The 16,565-nt window shown below is 35.3% G+C and overlaps 5 protein-coding genes across 5 annotated transcripts; 3 read left to right on the top strand and 2 right to left on the bottom strand.

Moving 5' to 3' along the window:
* Positions 1 to 597: 597 nt before the first annotated feature.
* On the top strand, positions 598 to 2,482 carry B0P05DRAFT_527945 (major facilitator superfamily domain-containing protein). The gene is made up of 3 exons (XM_051576595.1): positions 598 to 916; positions 972 to 1,196; positions 1,246 to 2,482. The coding sequence occupies exons 1-3, from the start codon at positions 723 to 725 to the stop codon at positions 2,222 to 2,224; spliced, it is 1,398 nt and encodes a 465-aa protein (XP_051438011.1). The 5' UTR covers positions 598 to 722; the 3' UTR covers positions 2,225 to 2,482.
* Positions 2,483 to 5,087: 2,605 nt separating this feature from the next.
* B0P05DRAFT_527951 (uncharacterized protein) lies at positions 5,088 to 5,710 on the top strand. The gene is made up of 4 exons (XM_051576596.1): positions 5,088 to 5,155; positions 5,221 to 5,318; positions 5,377 to 5,508; positions 5,562 to 5,710. Coding segments are annotated over exons 1-4 (318 nt in total). The 5' UTR covers positions 5,088 to 5,153; the 3' UTR covers positions 5,648 to 5,710.
* A 2,790-nt stretch (positions 5,711 to 8,500) lies between these two features.
* B0P05DRAFT_439776 (phosphate transporter) lies at positions 8,501 to 10,181 on the top strand (the record flags this gene model as incomplete). Its single annotated transcript, XM_051573745.1, has 3 exons — positions 8,501 to 8,901; positions 8,954 to 10,064; positions 10,116 to 10,181. Coding segments are annotated over 3 exons (1,578 nt in total), but the record flags the coding sequence as incomplete, so codon positions are not given.
* Positions 10,182 to 10,834: 653 nt separating this feature from the next.
* Positions 10,835 to 14,378, bottom strand: B0P05DRAFT_527958 (uncharacterized protein). The gene is made up of 7 exons (XM_051576597.1): positions 13,261 to 14,378; positions 13,110 to 13,208; positions 12,942 to 13,061; positions 12,779 to 12,889; positions 11,884 to 12,724; positions 11,692 to 11,832; positions 10,835 to 11,634 (listed from the first exon to the last, which is right to left on the bottom strand). The coding sequence occupies exons 1-7, from the start codon at positions 14,275 to 14,277 to the stop codon at positions 11,057 to 11,059; spliced, it is 2,907 nt and encodes a 968-aa protein (XP_051438014.1). The 5' UTR covers positions 14,278 to 14,378; the 3' UTR covers positions 10,835 to 11,056.
* A 1,326-nt stretch (positions 14,379 to 15,704) lies between these two features.
* Positions 15,705 to 16,455, bottom strand: B0P05DRAFT_527959 (uncharacterized protein; the record flags this gene model as incomplete). Its single annotated transcript, XM_051576598.1, has 2 exons — positions 16,381 to 16,455; positions 15,705 to 16,331 (listed from the first exon to the last, which is right to left on the bottom strand). Coding segments are annotated over exons 1-2 (217 nt in total), but the record flags the coding sequence as incomplete, so codon positions are not given.
* Between the last annotated feature and the right edge of the window lie 110 nt (positions 16,456 to 16,565).

The raw sequence follows: 16,565 nt of genomic DNA on the forward strand, positions 1-16,565 counted from the left end.
CAGGCACTTTGATCTTCCCCTTTATTCATTGCATCCTTATAAGCTTCTTCAGGGTTCAGCAGGGTTCAATAGCAATTCGACAGTTTGAAACACAGTACTTTGTTTGGTTTTTCCTTTTGTCCTATGATTGTATGAGTCGCGTGGTTTAATGACTACTACTATGAGCACGAAATGCTTTACACCAATAAAGAAAAGCTACCAAATCGGGCAAATGTGTGTTTCTTTTTGTGCTTAGATTATTTAGTTTTAACATTGTAGTAAATCAAGTAATCTGAATTATCAGAGATAGGCAAAAAGAAAGAAAAAATTGCTGCGGGTCATGAAAAAAGTACTATCATAATCAAGTGAATGGACCCGTTTTCCTTTATCTTTATTTTCACATAGGGAGCTTCACGTAATCATAATATGAATAAAAATACCTTTCTTTGGGAAAAAATAAGAAGGGAATTAAGAGGACTGGTTGTTTTATTTCCAGATTACAATGGTAGTACAGTTGGGAAACACCATATTTCTCGCCTTCTGTGTACAGTCAAAAAGACCCTGGATAGCATGATTGTCTGACAGAACTTCTCGATAAAAAAGAGTGAAAACCCTTCTTTTAACTAGTATAAAAAGTGTTCTTTTTTCCCTTTTTCCTGTCCTTTTTTTTTCTTTAATCTTTTTTTTTTCTTTTTTCGAGTCAAATCAATCTAATATTCAATAAGAAATAATAATAGCATAAGATGGGTTTGATTCGTTATAATAGCCCTTTATTTCAGGTCTTTATCGTTGGTATGATCTGCTTCTGTTGTCCTGGTATGTACAACGCTCTTAGTGGTATTGGTGGTCAAGGTCAATCTTCCACGAAGGCTGCTACAGATGCTGGTACTGCTTTGTCTGTCACCTTTACTGTTTGTTCTTTAATCGGTGCCCCTGTGTAAGGCTCAAAAGACAAAAAGAGAGAAAAACATAATACTTACTTTAACATATAGATACAATATCTTTGGTCATCGTGTACTTATTCCTGCTGCTCTTGCTTATGTTCTTTATGTTGGTTCTTTTCTCTCTGCCAACGAAGGTTTCACAATTGCTGCTGGTGCTATTCTTGGTATCGGCGCTGGTTTCTTGTGGACGGCACAAGCTGGTATCATGATGTCTTATCCTTCTGAAAAGGATAAGGGTAAGGCATTCTCACTCTTTTGGATGATCTTCAACTTGTAAGTAAATTTTATATTTTTTACAAAAAAAGACCAACCTATCATACAGAGGCGCTACTCTTGGTGCTGTTATTCCCCTTGGCAATGAATGGAACTCTGGATCCAAGTCTGAAGTCAAGATTTCTACTTATATCGCTTTTATGGTTATCATGGCTGCTGGCTCTTTCTTGACACTTGCACTCCTTCCTGCCAACAAAGTCATTCGTAGCGATGGATCCCAAGTTTCTCTTCACAAGTTCTCTAACTGGAAGCGTGAGGCTTTTGAAGTCCTCAAGCTCTTCAAAGACTGGCGTATGCTTATTCTAATCCCTCTTTTTGCTGGCTCAAACTGGTTCTATACTTATCAATTCAACGGCTTAAACGGTCCTGGATACATGACTATTCGCGCTCGTTCTCTTAACAACTTCCTCTATTGGTTATTCCAAATCATTGGTGCTGGTCTCTTTGGTTGGTTCCTTGATTCCTCCAGACTCGGCGGTCGTAAACGACGTGCCTTTTATGGTAACACTCTCACCCTTATTGTTGTTATTGCCCTCTGGATTGGCGCCATTGTCATTCAAAAGAGATTTACCCGTTCCTCTGTTCATGCAGCCGATTTTGTTCCCATTGATGTCTTTGACAAGGAATACCCCGGTTTGGTCATTGAATATGCACTCTTTGGTGTAATGGATGCTATCTATCAAGGTTTCATTTATTGGCTGATGGGCACTATGACCAATGATACTGAACGTGCTGCTCGTTACGGTGGCTTTTACAAGACAATTCAAAACGCCGCTACTGCCATTGCTAACCAACTTGAAGCCAACGAAGTTGAATATATGACACAACTCATAATTGTATTTGTCATTAACGTTGTTGGTCTTATTCTTTCTTATGGTGTCTCTTGGACTGTCTCAGACGTTACAGTTGAATCTATCGACAACCTCAATGGTAACGCTGGTGGTACTTTGGTTGGTGGTCACTTAGAAAATGCCGAAGATCACAAGGAAACTGTCAATGAAGATCTCTCTGAAAAGTCCCAAGCTTAAAGATATTCTCTTCTATTCAAATCCCATTTTTTTCTGACTAATATTCTTTATTCTAATAATTACTTTAATCTTAATGCACTTCATTTTATGTAATAATAAACGCAATAAAAAACACGACCACGACATAAATAAGAAAAACGTTGTACAGCTCAAAAAAGCCATGTAGATATTGTTCTGGAATTTTTTTTTCTTGTATGACTAGTTAAAAAATACTTGTTGTTTTTTTTCTGTTTACTTGTAAACAATCTTCCTTTAAACCTTTTAAGGGATGATATAGGTTGGTTTCTTTAAATAAAAAAGAAACGAAGAATTTATTAAGAACAATTTGCAAACTTTAAGGTTTCAGTAATACGGCAATGTCCGTTAGGTTGCACATTAATTAAGAATCTTCTCTATGCTTTGTAGAACTGAATCTTGAATAACCCAGCAAAGCAAGCACAATGTACTTAGAATATGTAAAGTAAAAAGATCATCTCAGATTCTTTTTCAATTAAATTGTCCAAATAAGTGCTTTTTGTCAAGTTGTAAGAAGGTTTGCTTTATTTATCGCACAGATTACATAGAGACACTCTGAAATGTTTGGTAATTTTGAATGATTCTTTAAAGCAAAAAAAAAAAAAGAAAAAAAAATACATGCCCTCCATCTTTGAGCAAGCTCTCCAACGAATAATAAGTTAGCACTATGAACCCTGTAGAATAAAAGCTTAGGTTATTTATGAAGACAACATACAGAAAAGAAGAAGGACCAATGTTTGATGTGGCCAACTTTTGCATCTATCACAGCTTGGCATGTTTCGGTCCAAGCGTACCGCATATTCCTTGTCGAAGTACAGCTTTCTAATGCCTTGGCTTGGCACCTGTCTGATCATCCTCTTTAACTAATGTCTGCTACAAATTTACTTCTTTTTAATCTCACATCTATTCCCTGCTCTTTCTTACAATCCAATGCAAGTAAAAATATAAATATTATATATGTATCTCATGCTCTACTTAATTTTTAGAATTTAATTTTTTCCACATGATTTTTTTAATAGCGTGTATAAATGCACGGATTTTAAGAAAAATAACTTACAAAAAACATTCCATATAGAATAATCATAGAAAAGAAAGAAAGAAAAAATGGGTAAGAAAAAAGATGTAGCTTACATCAAGCAAGTATTTTATCTATTGATAGTAATAGATAATGACCAAACATTTATCTGATACTTTGATCAGAAAGTAACACAATTCATAATTGGTAATTCTACTGAATTTTTCTACAATCATAAATGACAGCAGTCTAGAATTTCACTGTAAAATAGGACAGCAGTGTACTCAAGTGATACAGCAATGCAACATATTCTACGATAAGCAATCTATGGCTTGCTCATATATCGAATACAAATAGCAGAGAAATGGGAATTCAGTTAAAATAAGAGGAAAAGGATATTAAACGTCTGGTTCAATCGATACCCTTCATTATACCTGTAGCAGCTTGTGAACTTGCATTTCATTTTTATGAATTTTGCAAAGAAAGTTGTGATTGCACTCTTATAGTTGCTTAAATACCACTGATTCGCTTCAAAAATACATCGTATTGCTTAAGTTGAATAAGTTAGACTATTGAAAACCAATGGTCATTTAAGCACAAAATACACTAGAAACTAAACAGAGTACATAAGCAGAGAAAAAACACTGAGTATGGCTCAAAGGTATTATTTTACTTTCACGATCACTTGAGCTGAATACTAAAGCATAATGAGTCGTATGCCAAGAACGTTTTCTTTTAACTGTTACTCTATTGAACTTATTGTATAAGGACCTGAAGCATAAATGCTTAGCAAAAGAATGTCTAGCTCTTTCCTAGATTAGCTAACACAGTCCAAAAACTTTGGTTTATTTGTTCAAGTGATTTTGCTAAAACAAATAACGCCTATTCCGATTTGCATAACTCGGGTACACAATTGTTTCTCTTTAAAAGTGCCTTTTTCTAACTAGTAAATGACTCCGCCAATTTTCTTCATGCTGTAAAACTGTTGTGAAATCAAAGCACTCTCTATCGAGTGGCAGATTTTTTTAAACAACCAAACAAATGTAACCAAATACACAATGTGTCTTATTGCATATGCTCTTTGAACGTTTACATCAACATTTGTTCGACCAATTTTGCATTTACTAACTTGAATCGCTGTTTGAAGCAAGCATTTTACTGACTCTTTGTATATCGATAGTAAATAGTATCAAAACAATCGTACTAAACAAACGAATAAATATTAGCGACACTGAATTCTGGAACTCCTGGATGGGAAGACATAGTTCCTGTTTAGAGTATCCGGTTTAAAAGAAAACTAATTTTGCTGCATTTGTGTCAATTTATTTATAGAAATTATAGGTCAAGCCTATCAAAGTTAGAAATTTATACCAAATTGAGATATTTAACCGCAATTTCCTTTTGCTTCGGTTGAACGGGTATTACCTTGGCCCTATGTTCATTTTTGTCTAAACTAGACGTTGAAGATACAAAATAACGCGTTAAAAGGCGTGTGTGTGTGTGTTTTTTTTACAAATCTCTAACAAGATGGAACCGTATTCCCAGCCACAATACAAGTTTAAATTATTGCGGAAATTGTATTAAAATGGCAAATTTCATGTACCTGAGAACAAATTATACTTGCAAAAGCTTATTTTTTTTTGGGCGATAGCCAATAGTAAGCTACTACTCTTACATATGACCTCATAAGTTTAATTTAATTATACTAAACGCCAAGAATATGGCACATAAACCAATAAGAAGAGGTAAACAGAGCGGCGACAACGGATGTCTAACGGCAATATAGCACTCTTATTAAGCTATTCTTATCTATACAGCCGAAACAAAAAAGTATAAATATACTCTTTGCAATTAAGAAAGATTTCCTTTTTTCACTCTACTTTATTTTTTAAATTTAAAATGTAAGTAACTTTGGTGGAATGATGCGGGCACAAGAAGGTAGCTAAACAATGCCTCTCTTTACTAGGGGTTTCTTCGATCACTTCAGCGACAGCCACCAACAACTCCAAGACACTCCTGACGAACACAAGGGTTCTTTGACTCACGAAGTCATTGCTGCTGCTGGTAAGTCTAGCACACAAGCGAAAGGCGTGTACATGAATCTAAATGTACTTTTCTATAGCTTCTTATGAAGCCGTTAAGGCTTACAACGCACACTGTGAAAAGAACGGTAAGCCCAATGACCACGCCAAGGCCATGGAAATCTTGGCTGGTTTTGCCGGTGGTGCCTTGGACAAGTTGATTGAAACCAAGGGTAAGATATATTGCACTTTTAATTCAACTTAAGCTTACTGATTAATTAACTAGGTCTTGATTACCTTGACAAGCAAAAGGCCAAGAGACACGCTGAAGAACAAGTCAAGCAATACTACGAAACTGAACACACTTACTAAATAACATAACTGCATTTATTGCGAGCAAATATATATCCTCTGTAAAAATAAAATTATCTTTTTAGTCCATATGCGCTTTTCATTTCACGATTGCTTTTCTCACTTAAGCACTAATCTGACAGAGATGTTCGTCTTGCAGCGATTTAACAAGTACAACAACCGTTTAAAGATTCTATATACGTGAATATATCATTGATTTAAGGTCTTTCAATTTTCAGCAATTCGTGTTATTAAAAGTTTTTCGTTATGAAGAAAAATATCAAATGAATTCTAAAAACAACAGCAAGAAATACATAAATGTCGGTACTTACACTAGGTAATGAGATAAATTAATTGGTAACAGATGTCAACCAACACCTGTGAATGCTTACACAAATACGAGGAGGTAACTGAACACCCCCCCAGAGCCATCCGTCTTGGTAGACCTGAGAAGATTGATATGTCTATGTCAATAGGCATAATGCTGCCGGTGTGGTTTCCTAAAGCCTTTCATTAACGCTCGAGCTAAACTAAATGCTGTTTTGAGAAATAACGAAAAAGACTGAGTTATTTGATTTTCTTTTGCGTTACACTATCTTTTCATTTTCTTGTGTATGTAACTGAAGCACCAGGCAAACAAATGCTTCAACAGTAAAAAAAAAAGAAAGACAACACATATAGATCTTTGTCTTTTTGTTAGGCACATAAAGGTAACGTAAAGCCTGTTTATACACACATAAATATTTTAAATACCAACAAGTCATTCATAATACCTCTGGAGTTGATTTAAACCAAAAAAAAAAAGTGACATGTAAAATTTGACCAAAATGACCATTTGATCAAAAGGTATGACTCATGAAAAAGCTCGTTTGACAATTTTCAATCTTTTTTCAACCAATAAACACAACTTAAAAAAATCTTCTTTTGAAGGTTAAAAGACGAAAAATAAAGCTATCAACATGCTTCAATACTCAAAATGTGCGCCAAAAGCTCCAGTTTTTGGTGAGTGTGTTTATTTAACAGATGTACTACACAAATGATGAAATGTAAGCAAAAAAACTCAGACATTTTTGCGGATTGTCTCAACATTTTGGTAGCAGATTTGCTGTGTTTCTTCTATCAAAAGACTCAGAAAGCAAGGACCTTCAACTTTTGCCACTACACCAAAGCCCAATAACTGCGTCTTTATGTAGTTCTCAGCAAAAGCTCCATTTTTTTTAATGATTTTATTTGCCGCACGTATAAAAGCTCCATTTTTTATTGGAGTTGCTCTCGTTTTCAAATTCCGATACCAGTCTTCCTGTACATTCTTTTGTCCATTTACTCCACATTCACATTATAAAATGCCCATGTTTCTACTTCTATACGTTCACTAGCACTCTAAATACCATAGATTGTTTTAGAAAGATTTATTACTAACAAATTTTCTATGTCGTCGGGAGCAAAAACACTCAAGACACAGCTTAAACATGCCAATCTTTGATGGCCCATTACTCGACAACCAGACTACTAAAACGATCTCTTTTTTCATTTAAAACATGTTTTTCAATCCCAGGAACCGAATGATACCATTGGTTTGACTTCTAAATGAAATTTATCTTTTGACCTATGGGGGGATCCACAGAGGTTCGTGGAAATGAAAAAAAAAAGTAAGTCAATTAGAAATTTTTGGAATGACCCCAATGTATGTCTGATCCACCTGAAATGAGAAAAAACCACCTCTAGACACTTTCAAGAAAAAGAAAACGAGTTTACTAAGACGGAAAAGTTGAGTTTATTTGAGCATTGAATTCGAATCTGCATTCAGGTCTGAGTGCTACATAATGAACAGTCTGTATCACTTACAAATCAGTGTACTGAAAGAATATATAAATAATTGAGCTCACATGAATACAATGATATCTCTTAGCGATAACCGTTCATATAGCAAGCCGAATTTTAGTCTTTTTAAAAAACATCATGCAAGAATCTTGATCAGACTAGCTCTAAATACAATTATGGCAAGAGTCTCTGCATTAACTATCTAGTTGAGATGTTTATGAGTTTCGAAGCTTTGATATCATATATAAATACTTTAAACGAAAATATCGTTTTTAAATTATGAATGAAGTTAGGTTTGTTTTAAGGGATCAAGAAATATATTCGAAATCTATAAAAAACTAGGATAAGAATGAAGAAAAAGCGCGAACATATGTTGAAATAATGGAATTATACTGGTCAAAATTATTGTGGAGTAGCACATATTGCTTTGAATAAAATGGAGTGTTCAGCTTTGGTAATTTTAGAGCATACCTTTCTGTAACTTGTGTAACGCCAGTCCCAGTAACTTTCTGATCCGATCTTTTGTTTTTTTTCTTTAACAAAGTCCTACCCTAGCTTCACAGAAAATATATGATTTTACTGAATATTGAATATTGAATTTTACTTTTATTCTTAAAATGATATAGAATTGACTAGTCAATAGAAGTCATCTTTAGAGGTTAAAAATCGAAACAAACCTGACGAACCATAAAAATGCAAACAACCATGCTTCTTCTAATCTTTTTTCACAAGCTTGGGCACAAAGAATTATTACTAAAGATGGGCAGTTAGTGCACGGTACCAAAGAAGTGTCGACAAATCCTGGTTTTCCATGAAAAAGAGAGAGAAAGAAAGGTCTCCCAATTTTGACATTTGCATTGGGCGTGGATTGAAAATCCCAGCTGATTGGGTGTATTCATCTACCAAAAAGAGAAAATTGTTTATTTGATGGCCACAATGCAAAGCTCGAGAGTATCACAAAGATCAAAAAATTATATCATATAAATACATTGACTTTTTGTTATTTTTCTTCATTGCTCAACTTAAAAAAGTTATAGTGGTTCTTACAAAATGATGAACCCTTATGATTATACATGGATGTTCGGTGTCACCATGATCTTTGGATTCATGGATGCCTATGGTATTGGTGCTAACGATGTCGCCAATTCTTTTGCTACATCTGTTGCCTCTGGATCATTGACACTTCCTCAAGCTTGTCTCATTGCTTGTTTCACCGAGTTCTTGGGTGCGCTTTTGCTTGGTTCTCAGACTGCTGATACTATCAAAGGTGGCATCCTCTCAACAAAACGTTTTGTTGAAGTACCTGAGATTCTTATGCTCTGTATGACTTGTGCCATCATAGGTTCTTCTACTTGGGTTCTGTTTGCTACTAAGAATGGTTGGCCTGTTTCTACTACCCACTCCATTGTCGGTGCCGTTCTTGGTGTCGGTATTGCTGCATTTGGTGGTAACAGGTAAATTCACAATGCATCTTATTAAAAAGGAGATACTTATGGATATCTACAGCATCGCTTGGGGTTGGTCTGGCGTTGGGCAAATTATTTGTTCTTGGTTTTTGTCACCCGTCTTTGCTGGTGTTGTTGCAGCAATCATTTATAGTATCACCAAATACGCCATCCTTCGCCAAAAAGATAGTGTCAAGTGGGCTATCCGTGTTATTCCTGTCTACTTTTTCTTCACTACTGCAATTGAAGCATTTTACTTAATCTATAAGGGCGCTCCCGGTACTCAAGCGAGTAAAATGAGTGTTGGTAGCATTGTCGGTATTGCGTTTGGTATTGGTGCATTCTTTGCTCTATTCTGCGTTGTGTTTTTCTGCCCTTGGCTCAAAAGACGTGTTGTTGGACGTGAAGAACTTCGTTGGTACCATGTCTTTGTTATTCCTTTCTTGGGTCCTCGCAAGGTCATTGAACGTTTACCTGAAAACAAGGCTGAACCTTCCACCGAAGTTATTGAGTCCAGTGGTAGCTCAACTGATGATGGGGTCAAAGAAATCCAAACTATACAACAAGTTGAAAAACAAGAGCACGTTGATCAAGTGCCTACTAGCAAGTTCAATCAATACAAGGAAAAGTTCCTCAATGTTGCTCTTCATGGTATCAGAAAGGACGTTCGTAATCTTAACAACGAACATGTCAAGTCTGTTCACAGTGCTGCTGAAATCTACGATAGTGATGTTGAATACATGTTCTCTTTCCTCCAAGTTATTACTGCCTGTATGGCCTCTTTTGCGCACGGTTCGAACGACGTTTCCAATGCTGTAGGTCCTTTGTCTGCCGTATACGACATTTGGCAAACTGCCCAAGTTGATGTCAGTGGTAAAACTCCTGTCCCCATCTGGGTTCTTGCTTATGGTGGTGCTGCTATTGATCTTGGTCTTGCTACCTATGGTTACAACATCATGCGTTCTTTGGGTAACAATATTATCTTGTTTACCCCCACTCGTGGTTTCTCTGCTGAATTAGGTGCTGCTTTGACAGTATTGACGTGCTCCAAACTTGGTCTTCCTGTTTCTACCACTCATTGTATCACTGGTGCTACAGCTGCTGTCGGTTTATGTAACGGTAAACTGAGTGCCGTAAACTGGAAGATGCTCACATGGTGTTTCTTCTCATGGGTAAGTCTAAATAAAACTATTATTTATAGTAAGGCTCACCTTCATTTTTAGATTCTTACATTGCCCGCCGCAGGTCTCGTTGCAGGGCTTTTGTTCTCTTTCTGTGCATATGGCCCTAGTCTCTATCATTAATTGTATTTATTCATATCTTATTATTACCATCATTATCTTCTAATATCTCCAAAAAAGCATTAAAGAATGTATTCATTTCAAATAGAAAGAGAATGAAAACATGAATTTCGTTTCCCAAATTTGACAGCTTAATCAATAAAGAAAAGAGCTGGTTTATACACTATTGAAAAAAAAAACAATTCGTGTGGAAAAAATAAGTACTAGGAATTAAGCAGAATATGAGATTACTTACATTAGATCATAAGAAAGAGCAGAGAATAGAAGGGAGATAAAAGAGAAATAAATCAGCAACAGATATGAACCAGTATATGCAAAATACTTACACGGATACGAGGAGGTAACTGAATACCACTATCTTGTCAATTACATGATTAAAAATGAGATACTTTTCAATTCATACCACTACATAATATGACCAATCAATACCAAGCCGTGATTGATGCCAAAGGCTGTATCACCAAGTATTGATTTTTTTCTACTTATATTATCTTAGAGTAAACATCTCAACAGATCATCCACAAAGAACTGAGTGCGTTCAAGTATCATCTTGGTATACTAAAAGGGCTCTTGGATCATGATACCTTTGTTGCTGAGTTCGAGTGACCAAAAATTGGGCTAATTTTTATTCCGGGCCAGTGTTTTAAGTTCGAATATAATGATGTTTATTCAAGGAAAGAGAAATTAAATGATAAATATACAGTGATTAAGATAAAAATAAGAGATTATGTATATAAAAAGGGATATATAAAGGAAAGTGAAGTCTAAAATAATAATGTAGAAAGGGAATGGAAGGGGGATATTATTGTGTAGCATGTTAACGAGAGTGTATTGTAAAGGAAATGGACGGTCAGGATAATTGTTTATCTTTGCTTGCTGTTGGCATCAAATCTTGAAGCATAATATGCAACAGCAGGTTCTCCTTCAAGATCATTCGCTTCTTCATCGTCACAAGAAGATTCATTCCAAACAACTTCAAGTTGTTTCTCAAGTGAAATGAATTCTTTAGGTGTATTGTCTTGATAATGAACACTGTTTCGTCTCAAGTGACGTTTGGCAAATCTTTGGACTAAAGGGTTAATTATTGTAGCAGGCTCTTTGACTTTTTCTTCTTCTTCTTCTTCTTCACTAGGTATTTGCATATAAGCATCTATTGTATCTTCAAGATCTGAGGTTGCCTCTTGATCCTCTTTTGTACATCTGTTTGTCCAGAAAATATAATCAAATTCTACCAAGAGAGTGTTGAAGATAACAGAAGGAATACCTAGTGTTGCTGAAAAGACAATGCTGATGTTGCGCAAAGTCATTTTGTTGGTATTGAAGTTTTCAATAACACGAATCAAATGAGCACAAAGAGACCTTAATAAGGTATAGTTGGGTAAAGGTAGAAGCGAAATGAGTCTTCTAATTTCACGTAACTTTTCTTGTTGATCATCAATATCTGTATATGAAACAAATGTGAGAAAAACTCTCCTTGTTCAAATTGCATTAAACTTACGCGTACTACGAAGGAAATTAGGTAGGGCAGCTTCTGTCAACACGTTTTCAGGCAGCTCTCGCAACCACATTTTTAAGAGACCAGCAATGGCATGAACATCATGGTATTCATCTGTATCATCCAAGAGTTTGATATCGCCAGCTATGAGAAGAAAAAGTAAGATAATCAATCCAATAATAATGCACTACATACCATCATTAAATCGTTTCTTCAAGATTTTAACCTTTGCTGAGCTACCACTCAATCGATAGATGCCTTCTTCGGTTAAGCCGCCCTTTGCTTCCAAGTATTCAATACAACGATGTACAACTGTAGGTAGGTAATAACCATCACTAACACGAGATACAGTGATAGCGTCTTCTAGAGGAATACCAAACACTTGCTTGTCACCACGAGTTTCTTCATAGTCATTCATTGCTTGAACATAATTGTAGTCATAAACCATACCCTGGGGAGAGATAGGAGGTAACGTGTCGTTTGCTTGAGCACCACCAAACATTTTCTTAGACCAAAAACTCTTTCGATTTGCCTTTTGCTTTAATTTTTTTTCTTCATTGCTTTCGTCTGCAAGTGTATTTGAACTTTCACTAGATTGATTCTTGCAAATGCTGCTGTCTGTTGTAGAAGCAGAAGAAGCTCTTGGACTAGTAGGTGAATTCAAAGATACTCGGCGATCGTTGCTAATTTTTGACGAAGAAAAGTATGTAAGCGAGTTTGACTTTGTACTTTCAGTTGAAGAGGAAGGTTGAACAAAGAATTGATCTAGTGCACCATCATCGGTAAAGCAGCGACTGAGGACATCTTGAGCAATGTGGGCCTGGTTAGTATAAGGACGAAGAGCTTCAACCCAAGAGTCTCGATCTTTATCGGAGTCTGCACAAAAGATGTGCTTGTTGGGTGAGTTGCTATTTGATTTGGGCTCCAGTATGACAAATGCATGACGATAGGGGTTATTGTTACCCGAGTCAGGCTGGATTTGCGATGCGACTTGAGAATCGAAAAGGCTAATAGTGCCAATAAAAGCCCCGTGTTTCTATTGTAACAATGATCGATTAATTTTTAGTAACAAAAGTACAATAAGACTTACGCTTTCATAATATTTTAGTGAGCCAGTGTTATCCAAGACAAAGTATCTTGCTTTCCATCCACCAAAATTTTTACCTTTTTTTGTCAAGTAACCTTGCTTGATACGAAGATCCTAATTTACACGATTAATATCAATTTTCATTTACTTTTTTTTAGATGCTTACATTAGTTAGTGTAATTGGTAAATACTGAATTCTATCGGAACTTAGAAATTCTTTCAATACAGATTCTGTATTGGCAGATCTCAACACAAGTGCCTGTTGTAAATATTCTTCAATCATAGCCTGCAAAGCACATATTAGAAAAACATATTACTTCCTGTTCAAAGCTACCTTTCGCTCGTCTACCTTGGCAGGAGAATGAGATGAAAAGGATGATTTTTCAGGCAACCTTTTCAAATTTGATATAATGGCTGGGTTGCTTTCTTTCAACTATTATATTATTCGTGAGTTGGAGTTGAAAAATTTTTTCTTTTGAACTTACTCTACTATCCAGATTAACCAAATCCGAAAGGGACTTTTCAATTTTCCACATTTCAGTTGAATCGTTCTTTTTGCAAACACCAATAGTAAACACAGAAGCTTCTCTTCCTCGATGACAAGTTTTAATAGAATAACTAATCATATTGACATTGATGTCTGATAATTGGCGAATTGAATCGACACTAGGCACTGTATTGTTTGTCATAAGCGAGTCATAACGAGGATTTCGAGGTCTGACAGGAGTAGAAGGCTCTGATTTACTCTTAGTGTTTTGAGTAGAATGGCGTACAGGCTCTCTCTGAGAATGCTTGTTGTTATGTTGTGTTTTTGATAACGAGAAATGTTTGAGTACTTTTTGATCCATTGTGTAAGCATTGTGTTCTTTATGAGGAGAGGTTGAAAGTTGACCGTCTAAATCAAGCAAAGGTGTGTTCATGCCTGCAGAACTGCTTGATGTTGTACTAGTGGGAGATGATGGGTTAGATGGATTATCATCGTTTTGTGGGTAGTGAGGGGAAATCAATACAGAAGAGTCTAAATTTTCTTTATGGATATCAAGCATATTTGAGTGCAAAGAGGTATAGTTGGATTTGGTCAATTTCAATACAGGAGGACGTTTTGGCATGGGGAATGCAGGGATCTTGTGTTTGCTGTCATAGTTTGAGCGGTAAGGCGATTTTGGAGGTGGCACCGGTGTTGATAAAGAAGTAGTAGGAATAATTGTGGAAGAAGTTTCACGCATATTGACTACTTCTCTATCTAGAGGGTGCTGAAATATCTCAGATAAAAGGTGTTGATGTGTTACAGTACTGCTGTCAAACCTTGGGGAACTTGCATGCATGTTTTCCAATTCTTTGTTTCTTTGAGCAAGACCTTCATTTTCTAGCTTCAAAGTAGCGACAGTTTTCTGTAATTTTTGAATAAGCTGCCGTTGTTTTTCAATTGTCTTTAAATGATGTTCATTTTGACGTTTGTGCTCTTCAATTGATTTCAAATCGCGAGAGTTCTTTTGAATCATTATAATAAACAAAATTATTAGAATAAAGAAAGGATATATATAAGTAAGAAGGAATGGAAGAGAAATAGATACAAAGGAAGGTAAGAAATAAAAATAGCGATAAAAAGAAGAAAAAAAGAAAAAAAATGCTAACACGAACATGACAATTATATGGACAGAACTCGCCAAGTTTTGGATTTAACAAGTCCGATAGTGTGCCACAGCCATGCGTTGATCTTTTGCTGAGAATTACTGCTTTCAAAAGCTAATTGATGATAGGGAGTCAATATAGGGGTCAGCAGAGGGACCACAAAATTCATGCTGCCTATCTATCGAGAATTGAAGTTGTAATTGATGATTATCACAAGGAGAAGAAATACTTTGACTGCAAGTGTGATCATTAATAAGGCAGAATGAAAACAATGAAGACCAGCACCGTATGACCGTGTAACATTAACACGTTTTTTTTTTTTCGTAAGAGATACAATTACGGAGACCTTACGTTTTGTGTTCCCTTCATGGTCTTAGTCATATTTGCATAGTTAAGAAGTCATCGAATATATTTATATCTCAATTGACTATCCTGCATATGTCTTTTTTTCTCTAAAGAAAAAAAAAGCTGACCTGAAAAAGATAAAGTAAGGTTCACGTTTATTTTTCTGCTTCATAGGTCCCTTAATGACAATTAAGAAACGCTGCAAATGAGTTTTAATCGGCCAAACAGCGATTGGTCAAATGGGAAAATGATGACACGTCTTGAAGTACGGCAAAATCTATTCGCCTATTAATTTTATTACGATTAATCCAAGCTGAAATTAATGGAATTGGTCTGTGCTTTTGAAAAAAGGGATGAAACGTGAATATTGAATATTACATCCTGCTTCTTTTCCCGAACCGATAGGCTGAGCTGGCTTATTTAATAAAAGCCGTTAGTAGTTATTAATATGAAATTAGACAACATAAATTTGACATGCATCAAAATAGACTTATTTGGCCTTTGTGAGTGATGGATCTGATCAACAAGGTTGACAAACTGAGTAAGTCATCTTATCTTCTTACTTTGTTCGATGATAACGGTTCTGTCTTTTTTTGGGCAAATTAAAAAGCAGGCAAATCAAGGGCACCATTCGTCATAATTTTTTAGTGTACCTTTTAATGGCATCATCGACAGCGTTCCTGAAACCTTAAAGTCTAAAAAAATTTCAGCCTTAATAAAACATTCTTACTTGAATTGATCTATACAGTCCCCTAACAAAAGCCTGTGAAACTCTCCATCTATTGTCACTTTTTTAACTATTTTTTCATCACTTAAACCACAATATACATTCATTTTACTTGCTAGATGCTATTCAAAAACTTATCAAATTATAGCTCTAAATCCATACTTTTATATGATAGTAAAAGTTTGAAAACTGATATATTTTTCAATAATTTTATAAGAATGTTACCATCAAGTGCTTTTATTTTTATGTTGATACGACTAGACATTAGCTCAATTAATCAATTAATACTTTTTTACATCAATTTCATCATATGCCTCTTGAATATGGTTTATAAAAATCTTGAGATTAACGGGACCCTTATGCTTCTTCTGCACCTTGGTTTTCATCTGCTTACAAAGGGTTCCAATAAGAAAAAGATAGATGCGCGTATTTAAAACGAATCAAGATTGATAGTTTCTTTCAACTAGAAGATTCATCTTGGCTCAAGTCGAAAAGATTGTCATGATTATTAATGAATTAATCAAGACAATACTAACCATGAATCAAATCGGTATATGGGTAAGACTAACTGATGCATAGAATAGTTCAAATACATTTATAAATTCAAGATTATCAGATAGGCTAATGAGTAATTAGTGTTGTAAAGTTAAATCAAACTGAATTAAGCAATTGTTTCTTAATGGAATATGTCAAACATGTTATATCAAAGCATAAGCAGCACATGTAGAGATTATCAGAATCATTGGGTCCCTGCCAAGCTTAGTAGCAGCATTTTTTGCATTATTAGGGTTGTTGATAGATATGCTTGCAGTAGCAGTAGTTCCGCTCATAGTTGTATTATTCAAAGCAGTACTAAGTTGATTAGAAGTGCACTACCCCTATTTTTACGCTTAGTACCTACCTTTTTACGACATCAGCATTAACAATACTGCCAATAAAAGCAATTATGACAAGTATAATAAGTTTCATCTTGATTGAATAAACAAAGAGATGATTTGCTTTTGTATTTATATATGAAGATCGCATTTTCACATGAATAGAAAAATACTTTCACATGTTTGTCCTCATCTCCTTTTGAAGCACAAT

The sequence above is a fragment of the Gilbertella persicaria genome (genome assembly GCF_025201335.1).
Source record: "Gilbertella persicaria strain CBS 190.32 chromosome Unknown B0P05scaffold_6, whole genome shotgun sequence".
Taxonomy (NCBI): domain Eukaryota; kingdom Fungi; phylum Mucoromycota; class Mucoromycetes; order Mucorales; family Choanephoraceae; genus Gilbertella; species Gilbertella persicaria.